At 51.1% G+C, this 24,628-nt stretch overlaps 1 protein-coding gene across 1 annotated transcript in view; it reads left to right on the top strand.

The window, feature by feature from the left end:
- Positions 1–23,802, top strand: part of Igfn1 (immunoglobulin like and fibronectin type III domain containing 1) — a 31,672-nt gene extending 7,870 nt beyond the window's left edge. Inside the window, exons 8-24 of the mRNA XM_031340505.1 lie at positions 65–110; positions 692–869; positions 1,923–2,036; positions 3,336–3,504; positions 4,689–4,961; positions 10,656–10,780; positions 11,409–11,550; positions 11,892–12,191; positions 12,787–13,086; positions 13,611–13,784; positions 14,725–14,853; positions 16,789–17,091; positions 17,838–17,926; positions 19,803–19,998; positions 20,883–21,182; positions 22,819–23,145; positions 23,691–23,802. Coding sequence (XP_031196365.1) covers positions 65–110; positions 692–869; positions 1,923–2,036; positions 3,336–3,504; positions 4,689–4,961; positions 10,656–10,780; positions 11,409–11,550; positions 11,892–12,191; positions 12,787–13,086; positions 13,611–13,784; positions 14,725–14,853; positions 16,789–17,091; positions 17,838–17,926; positions 19,803–19,998; positions 20,883–21,182; positions 22,819–23,145; positions 23,691–23,704 — 3,179 coding nt within the window. The 3' untranslated portion in view covers positions 23,705–23,802. The remainder of the gene's footprint in view (positions 1–64; positions 111–691; positions 870–1,922; positions 2,037–3,335; positions 3,505–4,688; positions 4,962–10,655; positions 10,781–11,408; positions 11,551–11,891; positions 12,192–12,786; positions 13,087–13,610; positions 13,785–14,724; positions 14,854–16,788; positions 17,092–17,837; positions 17,927–19,802; positions 19,999–20,882; positions 21,183–22,818; positions 23,146–23,690) is intronic.
- Positions 23,803–24,628: the final 826 nt, after the last annotated feature.

The following is a 24,628-nucleotide window of genomic DNA, read 5'->3' as shown; positions in this document are numbered from 1 at the left end:
TACAACCTTTCTTTGGATCCTAGACATCCCACCTAGGATTCAAGACTTATTCCTTATTTTCTAGACCTCAGGAAGGAGCTGATGGACTTTCGGAAGATGCTGAAAAAGAGGTGGGTCTGGTACTATCCAGAGGATTTTGGAAGCTCATATGGTACCCACCTCATCTCCTTTCTTGAAGCTGGGCTCACTCTAGACTTCTGATATAAGAAGGGAGCTAGACTACCATCAGTGGATGGGAGGATGGAAGAGCACAGAGCTATACATCCTGTATCTGGCCACTTTAAATCTCTGTAGCCTTGAGTTAGTCTTCTTTCCCCTTAGTCCCATCTGCAAAATGGAAGGACCCAGTTGAGCAGTAATTTAAAAAAAATAATAATAAAAGGTTTAAAGCAACAGAACAATTCAAGTCTATCCTCGCTTCTACTCAAAGACCTCTTACCCAGAAATCAACACCACCAATTTTTAGGAGCCCAAAGTTTCCTATAAGCTGATGCCACAGGGTCAGGCTTGCTTCTTCCAGTCTCTTCCACTTGAGATAGTGGTCCACGCCAGAGATTTCAGTCTCTGTGCCTGCCCTTCAAGTACTCGGAGCACAGCTTCCCTAAACCCATTCCGATTGCCAAGGTCATTGGGTCAATACCTGGGACATCTCTGACCTCCTGGTCTCTGACCCACTTGCCTTGATCCCCAGGGCCCCACCTCCAACCCCTGATAAAAAGATGGAGTCTGAGCAGGTGTGGCAGCTGTTGATGACTGCAGACCGTAAGGACTATGAGAAGATCTGTATGCAGTATGGTATCGTTGACTTCCGGGGCATGCTGCGCAAGCTGCAGGAGATGAAGAAGGAACAGGAGGACAGAATGGCCCAGGTATTCTGGCCCTGCCCCCATCCCCCACCTGGAGCACAAGATCTGGAAGAGCCTCACATCTGGAGATGGCTCTGGAGAGTCCAATATTGTAGACAGTCTACCTCCACCTAGCCCCACCGAGAGGTCCTGCTAAGGATCCAGCCTTCTAAGCTTGCTCTGGGTTTTGATACTAGATCTGATACTTACTGAACTCTGAACTTTAGAAAGGTTAGGGCTTCAGTGTCTTGATTTCCTCCTATGTAAAACAAGGATTCTAGCACAACCTAACCTGTAGGGCTGAGAGAATAAGTAAGAGAATGTTTTTATAGCAATTAGCCCAGAACCTAACAGATAGTAAGGACCTAATGAATGTCCCCTGTCATCCTTGTCATCCTTGTTATCATTGCCAGATCTGGGGCCTTATTTCTAGGACTCTGATTCCAGCATCTTACAATCTACATAGGAAGTTCCTTCTTATGTCTAATGTGACATAAGTCTATTTTTTTTCCTTCTGGGGTTGATAAGCAGTTTTCATTATTCAGAAGATGGCTTTTTATCAAAGGCCTCAGCATTTCTTTTAACCGTTCTTAGCTGTATTAACACAGGGCCTAGCACACAGTTTTGTTTTATTTGAATTATTTATTTTATTTTATGTATATGAGTAGCTGAAGACCCTGTAGCTGTCTTCAGAGACAGCAGAAGAGGACACCAAATCTCATTATAGATGGTTATGAACTACCTTGTGGTTACTGGGAATTGAACTCAGGATCTCTAGAAGAGTAGTCAGAGCTTAACTGCTGAGCCATCTCTCCAGCCCCCCCCCCCATCCCTTAGCACACAGTTTTGTCTGGTGATGTTCACCTAATGTTTATTAGCAGGAGAACAGATGAATGGACACCCAGAGCCATCTCTAGGTTTCCTCCCTCACCTGACTTCCTATCATTGAATTTTCTTCCTTGAGGGTTTAAGTATCCTCACTTGAGGACCTCCATAAATTCCCACTCTTCAGGGACATTGCAAGCCAGGGCTGAGAGCAGATCCTGCACTCCTCTAACGGGTTTGTCTGCCCTCTAGTATGTCAGTGCCATTGCCAACTTGAGACACATCAAGGTCACCAAGGAAGGGGTCGCTACGTTTGACCTGGAGCTGGATCTCAAGAACCTCGAGAGCAAGATTTACCTGTACAAGGTGAGGCTAGAGGCCCTGACAGGGGTTGCAGGTCCTGGTAGGGAAGTGGTGGATCCCATGGAATCATCTAGAACACCCAGGTGGTAAGCATTCACCCATGGTGTTCCCAGAGTTAGGTGATGCTCTGTGTGAGCAGTTTCCAGAAACCTCTTCTCCCTCCTTGAGCCAGTCCTGTCACTCTCTCTCTCTAATGCCAGAGCAGGGGTAAGAACAGAGTTCTGAGTACATGCCAACCATGTAAAGCCAGGATGGGTATGTGGGGTTGGGGGCTGCAAACATGCATCCCTTCTGCAGCCAAACTCACCCTGGCTCCACCGCCTCAGGATAGACATCTGTCCTGTGCCTCAGCTTCCTGATTTTTGAAATGAGAGGTCAGAAGAGCTACCTCATAGAATACTGCAATGCCCAAATGACACTGCATGCATGTCTGCTCTTGGGACCCGGCTCCTCCCACCTGTCTCTTTTCTTCCTTGCTGCCCTGTTCTTGCTGCTTGGCCTTGTGTCTGTTCTCTCTAGCTGCTCGTGTGTCTGGTGTGCTCATGTCTGACAGCCGTGTGGTTAATTCTCTTATCTCATCCAAGTGCTTCTGCTGAGCTCCCCGCTCTACCCTGGCGCTTCTGAGACTGTTCCTCTCTTATCCCTCTTCGTTCTTCTTAGTTTTACTTTTCCATATATGAATTAATGCCTTGTTTAGTGCTTATGGTTTCTCTTTCTCTCCCATGGGTTTTTAGCTTCCTCAGGTCAGGAATCCTTGTTTATTGTAATATCTCAAGTACCTGAGATAGTGTCTGGCACACAGCAGGCAGCTGATAAATGTTAGCAATTGATTGTCAATTCTCAGCACATAGCAAATCTGTATATGGCTTAGTAGGGATGAGTATATGTATAAATGACTACATATTGTGCATCCCTGAAGACATTCTCTGAACATTTTCCTGGGTGATTGAATGACGTGGTCTCAGGTCATAGGATTACTTCTCCTGCTAATACACAGGTCTATGTTACAACTCTCTCTTAAGCACAACTTGTATCAGCAAATTCAGATGTTTCTGCATAAACAGCATAGTTTTTTCCACTTATGGGAAGAGGCCTGGACATCCTTAGAACATATATTTCCACCTACCTCATGACCCATCCCTCCACATCCACGCTCTGCTCTCTGCCCTGATCCCACAACCCCACATATTTTATGGTTCTAGGATCATGTTGTCTTTGACCTGAGCCAGTAACCAGATTGAGGCTAGGATAGGAGTCTCTTTGGACCCACTGAGGCCCTGAACCATCCTTTCGTGGCTTCAGGATGGTGAGATGATCCCCTACGGTGTTGATAACCAGACCAAGCACTGTCTGAGACGGCTGGGGAAACGCTACCACTTCCAGATCCAGGACCTGCGGCCGGAGGATGCTGGCCTTTACCAGGTCATGGTGGAAGATGCTGTGGTCTTCTCCACAGAGCTAGAGGCCAGCAGTGAGTGTTCTTTATCACAGAAGTTTGCATAGGGGAGCGGAGAGGGTCCATGCTGGTGTTATAGAGGGGGATACATGACACGAGGTGGCACTGCAAAGACAGCTAGGAGGAGGGATACAGCCAGATCCTCCTGGTACCCAGCTGGGCTCTACGCAGTGATTCAGGGACACAGTCATAGATGACATGCCCCTGCCCACAGACCTTCTGTTGCAGCTGATTGTTTTCAGATCAGACCCAGACTTTGCCCTTTTGCTACAACATCACCCCTTCTCCCACAATTCTCAAGGAAGAATTTCCACCCGGGCCAGGCAGACCCATGCAGCCCAGGCCTCTTCTTGTCCTGCAGCTTGTGTTCCTTCCCCACCTTCTGCCCCGTCTTTGAACTCTGCCCTCTATGCGTGGGCTCCTGTGTCTATACCATCTATAGAGTACCTGGCCGGGGGCCTCTTAGAAGGATGGGGGAGATCTAGAGGAGAAAGCCATAGGAAGAGAGATCATCAAGAACAAGGCTGAACCAAGGCTGAAGAACAAGTAGAGAAAGGGTCACCCAGCAGGCCTAGGATTCTAGCATGGGCTTTGAAAGCTCAGGAACAATGTGACATGGGCAGAGTAGCGTGGCCTTCAGAGTGGGCCACCTCTTAGCTATCAGGATGGGACACGTCTTTTTTTTTTTTTTTAATTTTTTTTTTTTTTTTTGACACAGGGCCTAGCTTATTCTAGGCAAATACCAGTCCCCCAGTTGTTTATTTTATTTTGAGAAAGGCTCTCTCTAAAGCTGTCCAAGCTGGTCACAAACCCACTATGCTACAAGCTGGCCTTGAACTTGTGACTCTTCCCTCAACAGCCTCCCCAGTAGGATTATCTATTGATATATACTGCTATACCTAGATCTTTTAATTTTTTAAGCCTCAGTCTTCTTATTTGTCAAAAAGAGAATCTAAGTTCTCTCGGCGACCATAACATGATTCCAACCCGACATGTTCTGTGTGTATGAGGGTACCGATGCTTTCAGGAAGGACCTGGTGGTGGCTGCAGAGACTGAGGAAGCAGATAAGTAGACAAGCCGACAGGAAGGTTATGGCAAACTACTCTGGACTAGGTTTCTTAATTCCTAGCCCCAGTGTTCAGACACCCCCGTGTCACGTAACAGAGCGGATACATCCTCTTTCCTGTTTCTTTGGCAGACATCCCTCCCAGAGTGGTGGTCCCATTGGCAGAGGCCCGCTGTGAGGAACGGGGTGATGCCGTCTTTGAATGTACCCTCTCCAACCCCTGTCCCAATGCGATCTGGCATTTCCAGCACCGGCCACTGCGGCTCAGTGACAAATATGAAGTATTTGTGTCCCCTGATGGGCTAACCCACCGGCTGCTTGTGAAGGGGGCCAGTAGCTCCGATATGGGCCTCTACTCGCTGAACACTGGGCTCCATGCCTCCAGTGCCTGGCTGGTGGTTGAAGGTGAGTGGACATGTTTCTGGATTCCCTTGCCTTTACCAAGACAAGGACTCAGTACAGACGGGAAGGCTTTCTTCCCTTTGTCATCTGCTCTGGGTACTTCTCTCACTCAGAGAGAACGAGGAAGGCTCCTTAGATCTCTTCTTGATTGAGTAGAACACAGCCTCTTCATGGCCTGCCAAACCCGGCTGTGTGTACTCTTAGGGCTACTCATGAGTCTCAGATCCAGGATGACCCCCAAGACACAGGCTTTATGCCAGTGGCCCACATTTAATGTGGATGAGAAGCCCTGGGGTGAACCAGGAAATGCCCTAGTCCTCTCAAGCACTGACATCTCAGGGCAATATGATCCCCAGAAACTGCGAACTGGGCAGAGGTGAGGCAGACAATAGGACAAATGGGTCTTCTAAAACCCACAGCAACTTGATAAATTCTCCATTTTGACACAGTAAGCTTATGGGCCAAAACTGCATGACCCATGTGGCAGGATGGGGTGGCTTGTGGATATAGGCCTAGGGGAGGAGGTGATGGAGTGATGGATGTATCTACCAATGAGCTGAAACATCCTTGGTGTTTTTTTTTTTTTTCCCTCCAATGGGGCTGGGGGTGGGTGAGGGCTAGGCAAAACAGCCATGTCAGACAGGTGCCTTGCCCTCATTTAACAGGGTCTTTTCTCTTGTCTCTCTATGGGCTAATGACCTCTGTGTAATTAACATCTCACGGAAGGTGGGAAGGATAAAGGCCCTCAGACCACAGATACTGACCACCGGCTGCAGTCTCCAGAAGCTCTGGCCTCCGAAGCGGAAGACTCTGGGGGCGTCAGCATCAAGGGAGGGCAATCCAGAGAGCAGGGTTCCCCCGAGGAGACTAGTGGGCCACAGCTCGCAGCAAGCCCAGACAGGGGTGCTTTTGGCAAACGTGGCTATCCCTTGGTGGTGGATGAAGACATAGCTAATTCTATTTGGGGAACCGGGCAGGACAAAAAGAGCTTTCTGGAAGGAGAGCAAGGCAGGGTCACTCTTCCAGGGGACAGTCGGCCCCACAGAGAGAGAGATGGTGGTGGAAGCCTTCCCAGAAGGTTGCATCTCCGGGTTGGGGACACAGGATCAGATTTGGGCTTTGTGGAGAGAGGACAACAAGAGCCTGGTAGAGACGACAGTGAGAATGGCAGATGGGAGACAGCAGGAGGCTGGAGGGCTGGCTCCAGCCACCCTCAGGACAGAAGGCTTGAGAGCAGAGGAGAAAGACAGGAACACAGAGAGGGCCATGGCAGTGGACTAGACAGATACGGCCAGGGACAACTCCGCGACCCTCAGCTGGGAGCTGGGGCAGGGCAGAGGGAGCTGTGGGGATCCCAGTCTGATGCTGAGGGGTTTCAACTGAAAAAGGAGGGGACAAAAATGTGGAGTGATCGTCTGGATGTGATGGAAGGAAGGGGTGACCTGAGAAGGGAGGGGGGAGCAGCGGCAGGGTGGGCTAACGGAGCCAGCCTCGGGGACACTCAAGGAGGCAACAGGGCAGGAAGTCCTTGTGTCTCTGAGTTTCCTATAGGAGAAGCTTACAGTTCCAAGGCAGGCATGGGCCCTGAGTGCTGGGGCGCTCAGGCAGGTGGAGATGCTGGCCATGGAGAAGCTGGGGTGTCCTGGGAGGAGGGGGGATATCCAGGACAGACATCTGCTGGCAGTGACACCCAGAAATCATCACTCTTTGGAGACAGGAAACTTCCGGGGTGCAAGCGTCCTGAAGCCAACGCTGACGGTTCTTTCCAGGGCGCAACAGGTGGTCATGGGATTGTGGGGAGGGGCTACAAGCCTGGCCCCGAAGGCCCAGACGATCTCAGGAATCAGAAAGGTGGCCTACAAGAGTTTCCGGGGAGGAGTGGTCAAGGCTCAGTTGGAGCCTTGGGCAGGACAGAGGAAGGTTCCAGAAGCCTCCAGTTTTCTCAGAGCTGGACAATGGGACAGAGGGAAGCAGGGAGACCAGAGTGTGAAAACATGGGTCATCAGGATGACACGTGGTCCAATCTCAGAAAGATAGGGGCCCACTGTGGGTCTGGAGTGCTGGGGTCTGGTGGGAAGGAAGAGAGCATGGGCGGTTCACAAGTGGCTGCCCTGATGATGTCTAGTCAGAGGGTAGATGCGAGAAACCACAGGCTAGTTACATCCCCGGGCCTGGGTGTCCAGAGTTCAGGCAGAACACTGGGACACATGGAGAGATTAAGAGACCCAGGAGCAGTGGGATCCGAAGAAGAGTTCTGGAATGGGTCAGGGAGGTCCGGAGAAAAGGGGTCCAGAGGTGGGATGGGCTGTAACGATGGCTTAGGAGGTCCAGAGTGGGCGGAGTCTAGGAATGAGGAGGGCTGGGAGTGTTCTGAAGGGATGGCTTCTAGGAATGGAACTACTTATCGTGATGGGTACAGGATGCAGGAAGGAACAGGGTCTGGCCTTGATATTGGTTGCAAAGCCACCTGTGGGGCACCTGCGGAGACAGAGTCTGGGGAGCGGGGTACTTGCAGTCATGACTCAGGGGTGCCTCGGGGGTTGTGGTCTGGAAACAAAGGGCAGTATGGTCCTGCAGGAAAGGTATCTGGAAGAGAGGCTTGCCTCAGAAATGGTTCAGGTGGCCTTCATGGAATGCCCATTAGTGAAGCTCAGCATAAGGATGTATTTCAAGGTCACGGTCAAACAGGCCGTGTTGGAAAGTACCATGATGCCCGTGGCTTAGGGAGTTCTGGGACAGTGGGATCTGTGGGAGGAGATGGTATGAGAGACTCTGGAACCGCGGGCAAGGTTGGAGAGAGATATACAGAAGCAGAACCAGGGCACTCTGGAGGATTAAGTGCTAGGGATCACACTGGAGATTATGAGAACTTTAGGGAAGGAAGCTTTGGCAATGGCACTGGAGTTCCGTTAGCCACTGGACCAGGGTCTCTGGACAAGGGAGGAGATGAAGAAAGGATCAGTCTTGGTGCCAGGACCTCTGCAGTTGGAACTGGGAATTGGGACAAAGCCAGGCACCCTGGGGCACCCTCTCCTCATGCTGAGGTGGGTTCAGAGGGCCACTGGGCTCAAGTGTCTGGCAATGCGTTAGGTTATAGAGATGGGTCTGGAATTCCAGAGCCTTGGAGAGCTGGTGACAGAACAGCTTATGGAGAAAAGTCACAGAGTCTTGGGCTTGAAAGAACAGGACCCGATGGTGAGGTGGTACTTAGGGATAGCTCGTCAGGTCTAGGAGGAACAGGACCAGCAAGTGAGACAAGCTATAAAAGTGTAACTTGGGGCTCTGGGGCCGTGGGTTCAGGGTGTAAGGTAGATTATAGGAATAATCTTGGGTGTTCCAGGATTATGGGATCAGAGAGTAAGGCAGGTTATAAGAACAACATTGAGAGTCATGGGGTCATGGAATTAGGGGGTCCGACAGGCTATGAGAGTGGTTTAGGAGCTGCTGAACTTATTTCATCGAGGAATGAGGCAGGTGGTTTAGAACATTCTGGAGACATTTTGTCATGGAATAAGGCAGGTTTAAGGGATGGCTTGGGAGAAATAGGAAGAATGGAATCCAAGAGTGAGGTTGGTTATAAGGGATGCTCAGCGGGGCCTGGGAAAATGGGGTCAGAGAGTAAAGTGCACTTTGCAGACGGTTCAGGGGGACTAGGAGGACCAGGGTCACTGGCTGCATCCAGAGAACATGAATCTGTGGGCCTTGGGTCAGTTTATCAGGGAGCAGCAGAGATTGACTCCAGGGATAGTGGAGAGAAAGGCAGAGGAATGGGGCTTGCAGATGTGACAGGGCCTGAGGTGGGCTCTGGGATAGCTGGAATGCTGGATACTACAGGTGGCATAGCACACAGGGACAGAGCTATGGACCCAAAGAAGCTGGGGACACAAGATAGGCCACATGTCTTTTCAGGTGGGCAGGGTACCAAGAATAGTCTTGGGGGCTGTGGATCCTCGGGAATTCCTGGAGCCTTGGGGGCTGTTGGCTCTGTGGGGAAAACAGGTATCAGAGAATGGAAAGATGGTTCTGCATTCCCAGGGTCTCTCAGGGACAGAGGGACTCCCAGTGGGGAGGGCAGATCTGTCGACCAAGCAGGAGTTAGAGGGACATCTAGGCTTCTTGATAGTAGGGGGACAGTGGAGGATGGGAGTGGGCCAGGGGTAGTTGCTCTGGAGTCAGGAAATGATTTTGACTTTAATGAATCAGGTCTGGGGACAACAGGAAGATGTAGAGCTGCTGGCCAGCAGGGAATGACACCTCAGGAATATGGAGGCTCATTGCTGAATGGCAGGACGAGGGGAGCAAGTTCTGGAAGCTTGTCAGGGGTAGGGCAGGCAATAGACAGAAGATCTATGGCTGAGAGAGAGACCAAGGTAATGTCAGGACCTGACGGTGGGCAAGCCACGAGCCACACTCAGGCTGCAGGCTGGGGAGACCAGGTTCAAGGCAGCTTCAGGGCTTCTAGCTCACTGCAGGAGAATGATGGCATTTTCAGAGAAACCCATGAGGGACAAGGAGCCTTCAAGGGCAGGAGCTGTGAAACTGGCCAAGAGGCTGCTGGCGAATGTCAAGGACCATACTCCTTGGAGAGCAGAGGCTCAGAGTTTGTAGGGGGCAGGGCTGGTTTTACAGAGAGCTCAAGTGTCCCAGGTAGAAGGGATTCCACCAGCGATGGAGATGGTGTCACATCAAAACCTCAGGAACCCTGGAATGAATTAGATAGCCCCTTAGGTAGAAGGGACTTCAAAAGTGTATCAGGAGGAATCCAGGAGCCAGGTTTTCAGCTAGGAAGAGAGCAGGGAGAAGGACAAGGATACCTTCAGGAGTCAGGGTCTTGGAAGGCTGAGATTGGCAAGGTCCAAGGATCCAGGACCTCAACAAAGTCTGAGAGTCAGGGAGAGAAAGACCCTGGCTGGTCAGGCAGGAAACCTGATCCCCGTGGAAGCAGGCATCAGGTGCAGTCTGGGACTGAAGTTGCATCAGCAAAGAGAGTGACCACAGAGGGGGCCAGAGGTCTGGGGCCTTGGACTGGCAGTGAGAACAGAGGGTCTCTGAGAGAACCTTGGAGTGAAGACAGGAGGCGAGGCCCCCACAGGCATCTTGGCAGCAGGAGAGATACCCAGGAGGGCAGGTCAGATGTCTGTGGCCAGGCACAAGATGCTACCCAGAGCCCCAGATCCAGATACAAGCCTGGCACTGGCTGCTCTTCCTCGGAGGCCCGAGGTAGGTACTCCCAGCTGGTGGCTCCTGTAGGGTGGAGCCAGAGGGTAGAGTCCTTGGACACTGGGGGTGCCTACATGCCAGTTCTACCTTCAGCACAGGAACTCATCCCTACCAGTGTCTCTGTTTCCCAGAATCCCTTGCAAATTCAGGGAGCAGCCCCTCCTTCCCTCTCCTCGTGCAGAAGGGATCCAAGCTGTGTGAAACTCAAAGGTCTGCTTGGTATTAGCTCTTGAAACCCCACGTCCAAAGTCCCAGAGTATTAGCTTGCCTCTGTGACTCCAGATGTCTATCTGTAGGACTTGAGGGTTTGTGGGGGATGCTTTACATCTGCTTACACCCTCATCTGTGTTCCAGCCTAGGGAAATAAGAGGCTGGGCATTGGGTCTTGATAAGCCCTGTGGGCAGAACCATAGAGGCTCCCCAGGATTCAATACAGGCCAAGGTTGGGCTTTGGGGACTTCCTTCGTGTCTCTCTAGGCTCCATGGACCACTTCTCTCAGGGTCTGACTGATACAGAGGTGCAACTGGGGGAAGCTGCCATACTTTCCTGTACCCTTGCCCGTGAGCTGGGACCTGGCACCTGGTTCAAGGATGGAGTCAAGGTACCGACACCTCATACCTCATAGTCCCTCTTTCCTAACTAATGGGATTGGGGAACATGGCAAAGCAGAGAAGTAGATGGAAGAGATTTTATAGGAGTCTTCACTATATTTCACTATTTTACTGATGTTTCTACTCTGGGAGACATTTAGACACCGGGTGTGTGGTGTGTTTTGAATAAACACATTATGAATGATGAATGATCCCCTCCCATCATCCTCTCTCACGAGTTCCACTCATCCTCCAAGGTCTTATACAGGCACATTGGTCTCATCCTGACTGGCTGGGCTCACTAGTCTCTCTGAGCAGCCTCTCTGGGACCCATCAAAGGAGTCACATCAGGTGGCACAGCATGGTGGTGTCAGGGAAGTCTAAGTCCTGATCCCTGCTCTGCTGTTAGCAATCATGTGACCTCGGACGAGTTGCTCATCTATAAAATGGGCCTCCCAACAGCGCTGATCTCGTAGGGCTGATTTGAGAGTTGACGGCCAGCTGGGTTCACTGGTCTCTCTGAGCAGCACGGAGAGGCACGGTGGCAAGTGGTAGCGACCATCTAGTCCACGGGGCAGTTATTAGTGCTGAACTGGACAGGGTGGGAGTGGCTGTCTCCATGGTGACCTTTGCCTCCAGCTCACTGCCCAAGATGGAGTCATCTTTGAGCAAGATGGGCTCACACACAGACTGATCCTCACCCACATAGAGGGGACCCAGGCTGGAAGATACACTTTTGTAGCCGGCCGCCAGCACAGTGAGGCCAGCCTGACCGTGCAGGGTGAGGCCCAGCCCTTCCCTGCCCCATAATCTCTGTACCAGGTGAAAAGGCCCCTCTGTAGAAGCCCTGAATCCTTGACATGTCTACAATCTTCCCAGTCTATGAAGATTGTTTACGAAGCCAACCCATGCCTTCCCCAACCCAACATCTTATCTCCTTCCTTACCAGGAAGTTCTTGGTGAGGTCTGACCCTAGTCTTTCCTGCTTCAGACCCAGCCCACTCCCTTTGCTAGTCCTCATGAGGCGGGGGAGGGAGTTCCTTCTCTAGGCTCTTCCTTTGATTCCCAGCGGCCCAGTGTTTGGTCCTCTCTGATTATTTTACTCCGTTTTTTTATCTCCAGATCCCCCCACCATTGCTCCAGACGTGACCGAGACACTGAGAGGGCCACTGGTGTTCAAGGCTGGGAAGCCAGTCACTGTGAAAATTCCTTTCCAGAGCCACTTCCCCGTTCAGGCCACCTGGAGGAAAGATGGGAGTGAGGTGGTGGGTGGCAACCACAAGGGCACCCAACTGGCTCTGGGAGATGGCTACACACGGCTGTGCCTCCCCAGTGTGTGCAGGAAGGACAGTGGCCGGTACAGCGTGACGTTGAGGAGCGAGGGAGGCTGTGTGCAGGCTGAATTCACACTGCAAGTTATAGGTGCTGACCTTGTCTGTTCTCCAACCAGGGCCCAGGGTTCTGGGGGCCCAGGACAGGGTCTGGGGATGGACTGTGCTAGCCTCGGTCTTTCATTTGCATGAGAGTAAAGATCCAAGCCACCCCTACTGGTCCATTTCCCTGTCCCCAGACTGCCTAGGAAGAAGAGATAAGCCAAGGCCAGGTACAGGCTGGTAGAGCCTGCTGTGCGAGCTCTAACACAACAGAGTCTGGGCAAGATGAGTGGAATGGTGACCCCTAGTCTGTACCAGCAAAGTCAGATTGCCTATATGAGAGTGCTAAGCAAGAAGCCATGCTGGTCACTGAATGGGGCTGGGTATAAGCTGCAGGTTCCATGGTACCTCCTAAGGCTGGACTGAAGGAAGTAGAGATCAGAGACACCAAGAGACATTTGGAACCTACCCATGAGCTCCACCTTGCCTCAGCCTCTGGCTGCGTCAGGAATCGTGTGTTTCTCTGGGCTGTCCACCCCTTTGTAGACTTATCCAAAGATAAGTAGACTTTGTAGAGGGGGTTAACTGCCCCTCCCACTTTCTCTGACTCCTCTCTCCTCCTGCTTCTCCCCATGGGTCCTCAGACAAGCCTCAGCCCCCACAAGGACCCTTGAAGGTTCAGGATTGCCACAGAGCAGGTGTCTGCCTCTGCTGGCTACCCCCGAGGGATGATGGGGGCCAGGTCATACAACACTATGTGGTGGAGAGGCGACAGGCTGGAAGGAGCACTTGGCTGAAAGTGGGCGAGACCCCACCAGACAGTACCAGCTTCACCGATGCCAGCGTGGAGCAGGGCAAGAAGTATGCCTTCCGTGTGCGGGCTATGACCTCAGAGGGAGCCGGAGATGCCCTGGAGTCTGAGGAAGTGTTGGTGGCTTCTGAGGGTGAGAGAACAGATGGCATTTGGATACAGGACTCCTCTGCTCTCTGTGCCATGGCGGGAGTACAGCCTGAGGGTCACTCGCTATGCTTGGGGGATGGGAATGGGGTGGGACTTGAGGCCTTTGTAGAGCACAGCGGACACTCCTTACTACAGCTCCTTTTGGAATTTGGTAGCCCTTTACGGTTCTTCGAGGCTGAGACACACAGCCCCCTTCTCTCAGGACCTGCATATTGGTCAACATTATTCTCTCTCACGTGTCCCTGTTTTGGAACAAGCTATCAGAGGGTGAGGTTAAGGGATCTCAGAACCGGCTTCAACTAACGCTAGAGAGCATTTTCAGTTCTGTCATCTCTGTCCCAGAGCAGCCAGAATAGTGTCCCAGGGAAAACTGACTCAGCACCAGAATGCTTCAGAAGGCAGAGTGTGGCTGTGCCCCTAGATTCCCCATGCCCTATCCCCACAGCCCTATCTCCCATGAGCTGGTGCTTGCCTCAACCTCCACTGACTGGCACGCTCTGCCCTCAGCTCTCCCGGGGCCCCCTTCTGCCCCAGCCATCCTGTCAGCCTCCAGCCAGAGCATCACTCTCACATGGGGGGCACCCCAGGGCCCCGGCAGTACCCATATCCTGGGCTATCTGATTGAGAAGCGCAAGAAGGGGAGCAACACCTGGATGACTGTGAATGAGCAGCCTGTGTCTGGTGAGTTGGTCTGAGGGCGGCTTCTCGTTGACCCCATTCTGAGTTGTCTTAGAGCCTCTCCTGGCCACAGAGTCCCTTGGTGTCACTTGTGCAGATCAGCTTAACATAGTTGCTATTCAGCTGGTGTGGTTTTGTCCCCATGGTGGTGGTGGTGGGGGGAGCATTTAGCAATGTCTAGAGCTATTGGTAACAGTTATAGCTGGGTGGAGAGTACGTGCTCTCTGCATCTTGTCTGAAGAAGACAAGGACGCTGCTAAACATCCCACTCCCGAGCCCCAAAGATTCATCCAGCAAGGTCTATCGGCAGAGCTGAGCTTTAGGACCCCTAGGGCAGAAGTCTCAGACTGGAAGCCAGAGGTAAAACTCTCCTCCCTGCTCCCCTCACGCACACTTCAGGCTTTGGCCATGGGCAACCCACTTCCTCTGTAGATCTCAGCTTCCTTGCTGATCACACGAGCGGAAGTGACCCCAACCCTCTAGTTAGCATCCTAGAAACTAACTGCCTCCAGAGATAAGAACGGATCTGGATGAGACTGAGGCTGAAGCAGGTGTGAAGGAAGCCGCCGCAACCCTGTGCGTGGCTGTGCTCTGTGTGTACTGGAAGCCCAACACCAGGCTCAGAACAAACTGTCAGGAGTCCTGTAATGGCAATGCCACTTGCGAGTTAAGGCTGCTTGGGGACCATATCTTCACATCTCTAATGTCACCATTTAGTATTTAAGTATTATGAATCCGAGACATCGTGACCACCTAGCAAGGCTGAGGCAAACCAGACGGGATGTGGATGAAAACCTTTCACCTCAAAAGCAACTCTGTCACAGCTGGTTGGTGCGATGCAGGAGGGCTGTGCTTGGTCTTCTCCTGAATATTGGAGTGCTGAACTAAGTCCCCATTTTCTGGTCCCACCATGGGAGACTAATCTGGGATGTGGTGTTCACAGAAAGGAGATACACTGTGGTGGATCTGCGACAGGGTTGTCAGTATGAGTTCCGGGTCACAGCCATGACTCTGTCAGGCCCTGGAGAGCCTGGGCCTCCATCGGATGCTGTCTTTGCTAGAGACCCTATGAGTAAGTAAGGCACCAATCCAGGATGTTGGGGAGGGATGTGCATGGGGTAGCTCTAAAACTGTGGGACAGAAGTTCACAGGTCAAGGGCAGTTGGGAGGGAGATAATTCTAAAGAGCTGGACGTCAAGGTTGAAAGGCCCCTGGGATCTTAAAGGGTCTAGATTGGAATCAAATGGGTCCAGGGGCCAGGCGGGAGGAATGAGAACATTGCAAGATCATGCCAGGTACTCTTTGGCCTCGGGGAAGGTCAGTGTCCATGCTAGCCCAGTGGTAGCACCCATTCACTAGTGGAGAGTCTCATCCCTGTGGAACTGGTAGCAGGGGAGCTTAGCTTCAGTTTTCCATCCAGTTCACGCTGTTCATCACATGCAATGGGGGCCAGTATTGCAGGAGGAGCTAGGTGCCTCTACTCCAGCCGCTGTCTTTGGTGAACAGAGTCTAGCCCAGCATTTGCCTCTCTGAGGTCTCAGCAGCATCAGAGACATTGAAAGTCATTATCTGGACAATAGAAACGGCAAAAGATTTGTCACTAAAAATAGGTATGACAGCAGCGTCTCACATGCCCATGCCCCACTTGCCTAACTTTGATCCAAACCCCTGATTCAAGTAGAGAGTACTCTTCTTACGAAGCCCCTATTAAATGCTTCGCTCCAAGGCATAGAATTCAGAAGGCGTTGCTCTGAGCACCTCAAATGAGCCTGCTGATGACTTACCATCAAGGTAGCAGAATCAAGGTACTTGTAGAATCAGCTGTGTGACGGACTACTTGTATAAGTCCAATAACAACAGAACATTCTCCAAGGGAGAAGGGAGGTGAGCTGGCCTGTGTGTCCTTAGCTTGCAAATAGAGCAAATCTATCCCGTTTCCCTGGTGACTGCTGGCTCTCTCATTGGTGATGGGGATGGAGGAAACAGGGTGTGCAGTGTCTGCAGCAGCCACAGCAGTCCACCTTATCTTCTAGACCCTTGTGACGGAGCAAAACCCGTAGACTGGAAATGTCACTTGGGCCACTTCTTGTAGAGTCTCAGGCCATGCGTAGTGGCACACCTCTACAATCTAACTCCAGCATTAAGAAGCTGAACAGAAGTAGACACATATTTCATATAGATAGAAAGATAGATAGTAGATTATGTATAGAGATATAGATAGAGAGATACATAGATAGATACATAGATAAACAGATACATAGATACATGGATAGATGGATAGATAAATACTTAGATAGGTAGATACATAGATAGATACATAGATACATAGATACATAGATAAGTAGGCGGGAAGAAAGGAAGAATATCTTATTCTGCCCCTCAGAACTCTTGAATTAGGATCTGTGTTTTCAATAAAGTTCCCAGTGATTTGAGTACAAATTCAAGGCTGGGAAGCACTCCCCTAGACCAGTGATTTTAAACATCCATACATGTTTAGAAATACCAGTGATCCTTTACCAATTCTAGTGCCTTTGGGGCTGGTATCTCACATACAGAATATTTAATATGCAGCCAGCCTTGATAGCCAGAGCATCATGCTGCAGTGCAATATCCAAATCTTACACACACACACACACACACACACACACACACAAATGACTTTTCCTTGTCCCACAGTCCTCATGGGTAGGCAGTACTGCTGCTGTTCCCATTTAACAGACGAGGAACGAGACATCTGTGCTGGTGTTGTCCCCAACTAAGAGTTATAATCCAGCATACAGATGTAGAACTCCAGCCCCCAGACACAACGGAACATAAAAGGTTCTCAACTAAAAATACCAGCTGTCAAGGATTGCAGAGGTTTGGCATGTTGGTGGGTGAGCTGAGGAGGTAGGCAGGGGCCCACAGTTCTTCAGAAACCTCTAAGTGAAAGAAGCCCAAGTCTTTGGTTGGAAGGCTCCTCGGAGGAAGATGACACATTCCTGAAACTTCCGTGGTGCTTGCCCAGGACCTCCGGGGCCTGTGCGGGACCTCCGGGTTATAGACACATCAAACACCAGCATCACCCTGAGCTGGATGGCGCCGGATGCCCAGGATGCTGACGAAGCCCAGGGATATATTGTGGAGGTGTGTGGTTCAGACAGCCATCAGTGGAGCCCGTGCCATGTGGGCACTGTGTCGGGAACCACCTTCACAGCCAAGGGCCTTCGGCCGCAAGAAGGCTACTTTGTGCGGGTGACAGCCGTTAATGATGGGGGCCGGAGCCAGGCCACTGCCCTGGACACATTGGTTCATGCCATGCCTGCCACTGGTGAGTGTCACCCCCTTTTCCCCACCCTGAATCCTATAGACCCTTCCTGAGAGGCACAGCTATGCAGCCATCAGCTGTCCTCTTAACAGAGGGATGGCACTGAGCACTGAGCTAGGTGGACCCCTCTCCGAAATGCATTTTTATTACAGCTCCAGAGATGAAAACAAAGGCCTGAGATGCTTCACCCAGGGTCTCCCCATTGTTATGACACAGAACCATGATTTAAAACAAGTGACACTGAGGCATGGGCACTGCATAGTTTGAGACAGCAGATACCCCAGCTCCCCATTATTGCAAGGTGGATTGTGTTACCCCCTGGGTCTTAATCTCGAGAGGCAGATCCTTTGAATTTGTGAGCTGTACCAATTCTCTCTAGTTGCCACTGCAACAATAGGAGACAATAAAAAGCAAAGAGCTCCTGAGTCCAGAATCTTAGACTCTTGTCCTGGCTCTTTTAATGGATATAATTAAGAAGGTCACTCCCTGACTCTGGCTCATGGTATTCTCACCTCCAAACAAAAAATGCAGTTTCCCCACCCTTCCACACTAACCTTCACCTTCCCTGGTGGCAACTTTGATCATGCCACAAGACTGCCCCTGTCAGCTCCAGGCCTTTCTCCCCAACACGCCTTTCCAAGCACTCTCTGTCAGGCCATTACATTGGTTCAGCCTTCTCTCTGCATCCTAGGTGAGCTAGCTGTAGGTCAACTGTGGAGGGAGGTGACAAGCCATCTTGTGTGTTCTAGTCTGTCCCAGGTTCCTCATAGACTCCAGCACAACAGATACACTGATGGTCAAGGTTGGGGACAGCATTCGAGTTCCTGTCTCTTTCGAAGTGAGTATGCCTGAAGCAGTGTGTGACAGGCATGGGGGTGGGGGTTAGTGCTCCCTGAGCAACCAGGAAACTAGACAATCTGGAGTCTTCCTTCTTCCTCATTATTCTTTAGCCTTAGTCATAGACTTCTGCTTGTCTCGGGAATCGGGCCGAGTGTGAGGTGGGTAGGAAGGAAAATGGTTCTTGAAGCCAAGCTGGCGTTTGGCCTCTTGGATGCCATGCTGCTCTCTGGTGCAAGTGTACAGGGGCTACACACCCCCCTCTAATGGTAGTTTCTAGTATTGCACCTCCAAATTACAGCATCTTCTCTCCCCATCTTAGTCCAGGAACCCAGGGAGCCAGCAGGGTAGATGATCATTTTTGCTTTTAGAATATATATATATATATTTTTTGTGCAAGTGAATGATCAGAATCTGACTCAGGATGATCCTCAGCCAGTGTCAACACCACACCCCTCTATGTTCAGTTACTAGTGTGGTACTAAAACCCAGACTGCCTGATGCCATCATCGCTCACCGATTTGACTCCTCTCTGTGTTTTCATTTCCTCGTCTCTCACGTGGCCCTGAGTTCTTCAGTCCCTTCCCTAAGCTTACCAAAAGGGCTGAGAAAGTGATGGTAGCCACTTGGGCGCTGTTCTCTGTGCTTTCCACATTAATGCCTAAACCCCTCGGGACGCCCCCTCCGGGCAATTTCCGATTAGCGTTCTCAGAGTGCACACGTTGGAGGGTCCCTTAGGCAGTGGGCAGCAGCAGCAGCCTGCAACTGAGGAGGCTTTCCAGCCGAGAGTGGTCACTGTTACATCACAGGCCTGAGACTCAGATATAGATCCCTCCAGGAGATCAGATATGCAAGCTGGGGACCTCCAGACAAAGGACTGACCGCTCCTGCTGCCACCGCACAGACCTCAAGAGGGAGGGGAAAGACAGGAAAGGCAGATCGGCTCCTTTGTCTGGAGGATTTCTCTGGAGTTATTGCCTCCTCCATATGCTGCCCCTGACTCTCTCATGCTGTCTCTCCCAACGATCCCACAATGCCTCTAATGCTCTCCAATCTCAAGGCCCACCATGCTGCTTCTGGTATGAGGCATGACCATGAGGCTCTATCATCTATTTCCTGCAGCCTCTCTGTTGCAAGAATTCCCAAGGCAAGCTAGGGAGGGAATACTCTCTTCCCAACTCGTTTCTTCTCACACCTACCAAGTACGCTCCTGTGAACCCAGAAGCCGCTGCACCATCCTAACGGTAGCTTGCCCATTCAGTGAAGTCTAGATGTCTGTGTGGGTGTGAGGCTGAGGGTCAGAACCATTTTCTGAGCCTCCCTTCCTGTCCCAGCATCCTTCCATACCTACAGGCTAGCCCCACACATCCTCACTTCCATGGGAGCCTATTCCTTATAGATCTCCATATGCTCAGGCGCGTCTCTTCCCACCTGAAATGGTCCTTCTTGCCCTTATGCATCAGGCCCAGCTTATATAGTTTTCCTTTTACAAAATTTACTCCATAGAGAACAAAGATCAAGGAGGAAGGAACCACAAAGGACAGGGGGCAAGAGATGGGTGATGGCCTTAAGGGAAGAAAGAAAAAAAGTTAGCATTTTTTTTGAGCATGTGTGTGTGTGTGTGTATGTGTGTGTGTGTGCGTATACAAGAGTGTGTATGAGAGAGAATTGTATGAAACGAAAGCAGAAGGACTATAGCAGTGAATATCAGGAAGATTTAGTGATAACTATGCAATAAAATGTCATCATTAAATCTATTATTTTATATGCTAACTACATAATTTATTTGAACAGACACTTAAAAAAAACAAAACAAAAACAAACAAACAAAAAAAAAACCTTCCTCTTCTCAAGTTGTGATTGCTCTTGGTCCTCAGGCTGCCCCCATGCCAGAGGTGACCTGGCTGAAGGACGGCTTGCCCTTGCCCAGAAGAAGTGTGACCACTCTGAAGGATGGCCTCACGCAGCTTCTGATCCCCGCAGCTAGCCTCTCAGACTGTGGCCGATACACAGTGACGGTGAGGAACCTACAAGGGAAGGAAGCTGCCCACAGCTTCTTCATCAGTGTGGCAGGTGAGGCCGCTCAGCTTGGAGCTCCCACCAGGGTGTGACGGCTGCCCCTGTCCTGGGCGTAGCTCATTGTGTTGAGTAGTGTTGAGTATGCAAGGCGACCACACTGCTGAGCCTACACGCTTCATGGCCCAGAAGGCCCGGTAGAAGGAGAGTCCCTGAAAACCCCATCATTCTGACTTGGAAATACCACATCCTTACTTCTTACCTGTGGGTTTTTGTTGTTGTTGTTGTTGTTGTTGTTGTTGTTGTTTGGGGAGGTTGTTTTTGTTTTTGTTGTTTGTTTTCCTGTTGTTGTTGTGTTTTTTTCGGAGTCCAAGAGCAAAATTGGCTCCCAGCACTACATCCCATGGTGAAGGACACTATGGGAAGAATCTGCCCATGACCCTAGTGCAAGTTAAGATTGTCCATTTCCTGCAGTGACTCTCATTCCCCAGCCCAGAATGTTCAGAAACGAAGGAAGACTAACACCAGGCATTTGTGATTTGATTCTATGAAAACCCTAACTTCTGTCCATGTCCTGTCATTTTAGCTCTAAACAAAACATGAGTTAATAAGTAATTTTTTTTGGAAGTCATTGGTGGTGGTGGGTACCTATAATCCCAAACATGGGAGACTGAGGCAGAACCCAGAGTTAAGGCTAGCCTGGGTTAATGTGGGTGAAACCCTACCTCAAAAAAAATTTTTAAAAAGAGCATTCTTTGGGGAATATTTTTCACCATGAAGAGATAATTGTATACCCAGACTTAGTTCCCTCTGCTCCATCACCTGCCTGACAACACTGTGTTCTGTAGGACCCCCCCCCCCCACAGGAGAAGACGCCAGTAGAATTTCTGTGGCTCCTCTGCAATATGTCTTCTCTGCTTTCTCCCCCACCCTTCTCTCAGCATGCCCACAGGCACCGGGGTCCATCTACCTGCAGGAGAATGTGCCCGGGACAGTGACGGTCCAGTGGGAACCCTCTCCAGATGAAGCTCAGGGCATCCCCTTGCATTACACAGTACTGATGCGGTCCTCCTCTCACGGATCCTGGCATGAGGTGGCCGACCGTGTCCGCACCAACCGCTTCACCCTCCTAGGGGTCCTCCCTGGCCATGAGTACCACTTCCGGGTGCTAGCCAAGAATGAGCTGGGGGCCAGCAAACCTTCAGACACCAGCCAACCCTGGTGTACCCCCAGGCAGAGAGGTAAGGGTTCCCCAAAAGGGAGGGAAGGAGGGACTTAAGTGTCTGCTTCTGTGCTTTGTGTTGTGGAATGTGTGGAGTTGGGGGCCTTCTGCTTAGCCAGATAGGTAGTGCCCCTCACCTCCTGCTCAGTGCCCACTTGTACTGGTGCCCACTGCACTGGACTCAGGGTGGGCCCCCACTTCGATGAGCAGAAAGAGGCAGGCTGTGAGTACTGGACTGAAGGGAGCCTTTGGGTGTATTCTGAAAAAGAACAGCAAGCAATACTTTAAAAATAGAAGTTAGTGTTTCTATTAAAACAAAGTATATTTTATAAATCGACTAGGTGTAGATCTTTAAAGGGGTCACTAGAAAAAAAAAAGGATTACAATACTGGCTGGATCATTTTAACCTCTATAAAATACAAAAATATCTAGAAAGTGCTACACCAAAATGTCAGCTATAGTCGTCTATTAGGAATGAGACTTAGGTTCTGATTTATACACAATAACTCTTTAAGTTCTTAACCATTTTTAAAAATCCAAACAAAATTTTAGGAAAAGGATCAAAACAGGTTGTGCAAATGAGCTGTGGGGAAAGACTCGGCTTCCTGGGCCTTCAGCAGTACCATGGCCTCTGTATGCCTGGATCTCAGGATCCCAATCAGGCCTTCAGCAGTACCATAGACTCTGTAAACCCAGACCCCAGTCAGGCCTTCAGCAGTACCATGGACTCTGTAAGCCTGGACCCCAGTCAGGCCTTCAGCAGTACCATGGACTCTGTAAGCTGGACCCCAGTCAGGCCTTCAGCAGTACCATGGCCTCTGTAAGCTGGACCCCAGTCAGGCCTTCAGCAGTACCATGGCCTCTGTAAGCCTGGATCCCAGTCAGGACTTCAGCAGTACCATGGACTCTGTAAACCCAGACCCCAGTCAGGCCTTCAGCAGTACCATTGCCTCTGTAAGCCTGGATCCCAGTCAGGCCTTCAGCAGTACCATGGACTCTGTAAGCTGGACCCCAGTCAGGCCTTCAGCAGTACCATGGACTCTGTAAGTGTGGCCCCCAGTCAGGCCTTCAGCAGTACCATGGACTCTGTAAACCCAGACCACAGTCAGGCCTTCAGCAGTATCATAGACTCTGTAAACCCGGACCCCAGTCAGGCTTTCAGCAGTACCATGGCCTCTGTAAGCCTGGACCCCAGTCAGGCCTTCAGCAGTACCATGGCCTCTGTAAACCCAGACCCCAGTCAGGCCTTCAGCAGTACCATGGACTCTGTAAGCCTGGATCCCAGTCAGGCCTTCAGCAGTACCATGGCCTCTGTAAGCCTGGACCCCAGTCAGGCCTTTAGCAGTACCATGGACTCTGTAAACCCAGACCCCAGTCAGGCCTTCAGCAGTACCATGGCCTCTGTAAGCCTGGACCCCAGTCAGGCCTTCAGCAGTACCATGGACTCTATAAGCATGGACCCCAGTCAGGCCTTCAGCAGTACCATAGACTCTGTAAACCCAGACCCCAGTCAGGCCTTCAGCAGTATCATGGCCTCTGTAAGCCTGGATCTCAGTCAGGCCTTCAGCAGTACCATGGACTCTGTAAGCGTGGACCCCAGTCAGGACTTCTTTGCTTTTTAACCATCCTTCCTTCTCCCCGGGAATGCACCACAGACAGGTTCACAGTGAAGTCTCCAACGTACCAGGAACCTGACCTGAGCCAGAAACCCCGCTTCCTGGTGGGTCTGCGGGCTCACCTTCTGCCCCAGGGCTGCGAGTGCCGCATGACCTGTGCCGTGCAGGGCTCACCCCAGCCCCATGTCACCTGGTTCAAGAACGACCAAAGCTTGGACAGAAACCCTGCGGTATACAGTACTGACTTGCTGGGTGTATGCTCCCTCATCATCCCCAGCGTGTCCCTTAAGGACAGTGGCGAATACAAGGCTGTGGCCAAGAACCCACTGGGACAAGCTGTCAGCACAGCCACCCTCATTGTCACAGGTAATCATGGCTGCCTGGAGGGGACCAAGTGGGAACAGAAAGGAGATCCAGAGGAGTAGCCTCTGGCCTCAGGGAGCCCTCAAGGGCCTGGCTTCTCAAGTAGACTCAGATGGTGTACCATGAGACTTAGATCTCTGCCTGCATCTGTGAGCATTCTAGTATGTATTTAACCTGACCACCACAGAACTTCCTCGGGTTTGATTTGCTCAATTGTAAAATGAGACATTGGCTACTTTAGGGGCCGGCACGACCCACCTTAGAGTCCCCGTGTGGGCGGGCACATGTCTCAGGATGAGACATAAGCCTCTTGCTCTGCAAGTCCTTTTATTACTGTGTCACATAGGAAGAGTTAAAAGACCATGCTGACTCTCTCAGCGGCCATCTCCATTCATCAAGGTGAATAATATATGCCAATAAGAAGAAAAAAAAAACTTTGGTGGCACTGGTTGAGCCCACGCCCAGTGTTGCAGAATCTTCACAATGGGATAGGTGTGAAAGGGCCCACTGTCCCTTCAGGATCTACTGAAATATTCCTTGTCTTACAGAATCCAACTCCTAGGCCACTTGACCCAGAATGCTAGCCTTGCCCCACCCCACATCTATGAGATGGATGGCAGATCTCTGAAGCTTTGCTGCTAATAGCCACACTGGCCTGGGAGCAGTCCAGAAGGACAGTGGCCGTTCCTGGGTGAGACAGGAACAAGGGGGCTTCTGATGATACGTGACCAGAAGGGCTGAAGTCCTTGAAGAGGAAATAGAAGAAGAGTGGAGGATGTGGTCTTGAGCTGGATAATGGCTCAGAGTGGCCCTGTTACTATGGATGTCTTTGTCCTGCATCTCTGGACGGAGCTCTAGAGAGAATGGTCCGTGGGGTGGAAGCTGAGCTTACTGTGACCACAGGAATAGAAAGTCATAGAGGGCAGAGGACCTGGGTGAGGGCATCAAGGATGGGACTTGAGGGCTGTCTGTACTTCATTAAAACAGCAGACCATGGAAGGTGAGTTCTTTGCGGAGTAAGCTGGGGCTGGTTGGTTGAAGGGAGCAATGCCTCTGAGTGGAGAATGCCTGGGCTCACGGGGGAGAGTGAGTCAGAACAGTGTTCATCTGCAGCAGGGCAGAAAAGCCAGGGTCAGGGAGACAGTCCGTGAGGCAGAGGCTCCCGTTTCCTGACTCATGCTCTCCACACACCTCTGCCCTGCAAAAACCCTGGGACCAGCAGGGACTTAAGCCTCCGTAAATGCTGTGTGCAGAGAGACTGCGAGCCAGATGTCCCTCCCTGGAGCCGGCAACATTCTGGAATGGAGGAGAATTCTTCTGCTATCTGTTCTGGGGGGAAGAGGGGGCGCGGAGAGGGTTCCTGTCAGCAGAGCTAGGAGACTATCAAGTGCATAAAGATTTGATTCTCATTCCATATTCACGCACCCAATTTCTCCATAGCTTCCCTGTCCCACGTCACAGGTAGGATGGGCCCATCTCTATGTGA

The sequence above is a fragment of the Mastomys coucha genome, unplaced genomic scaffold (assembly GCF_008632895.1).
Source record: "Mastomys coucha isolate ucsf_1 unplaced genomic scaffold, UCSF_Mcou_1 pScaffold1, whole genome shotgun sequence".
Classification (NCBI taxonomy): domain Eukaryota; kingdom Metazoa; phylum Chordata; class Mammalia; order Rodentia; family Muridae; genus Mastomys; species Mastomys coucha.
The sequence above is the reverse complement of the archived record's forward strand: the minus strand, read 5'-3'. Positions and strand labels throughout refer to the sequence as shown.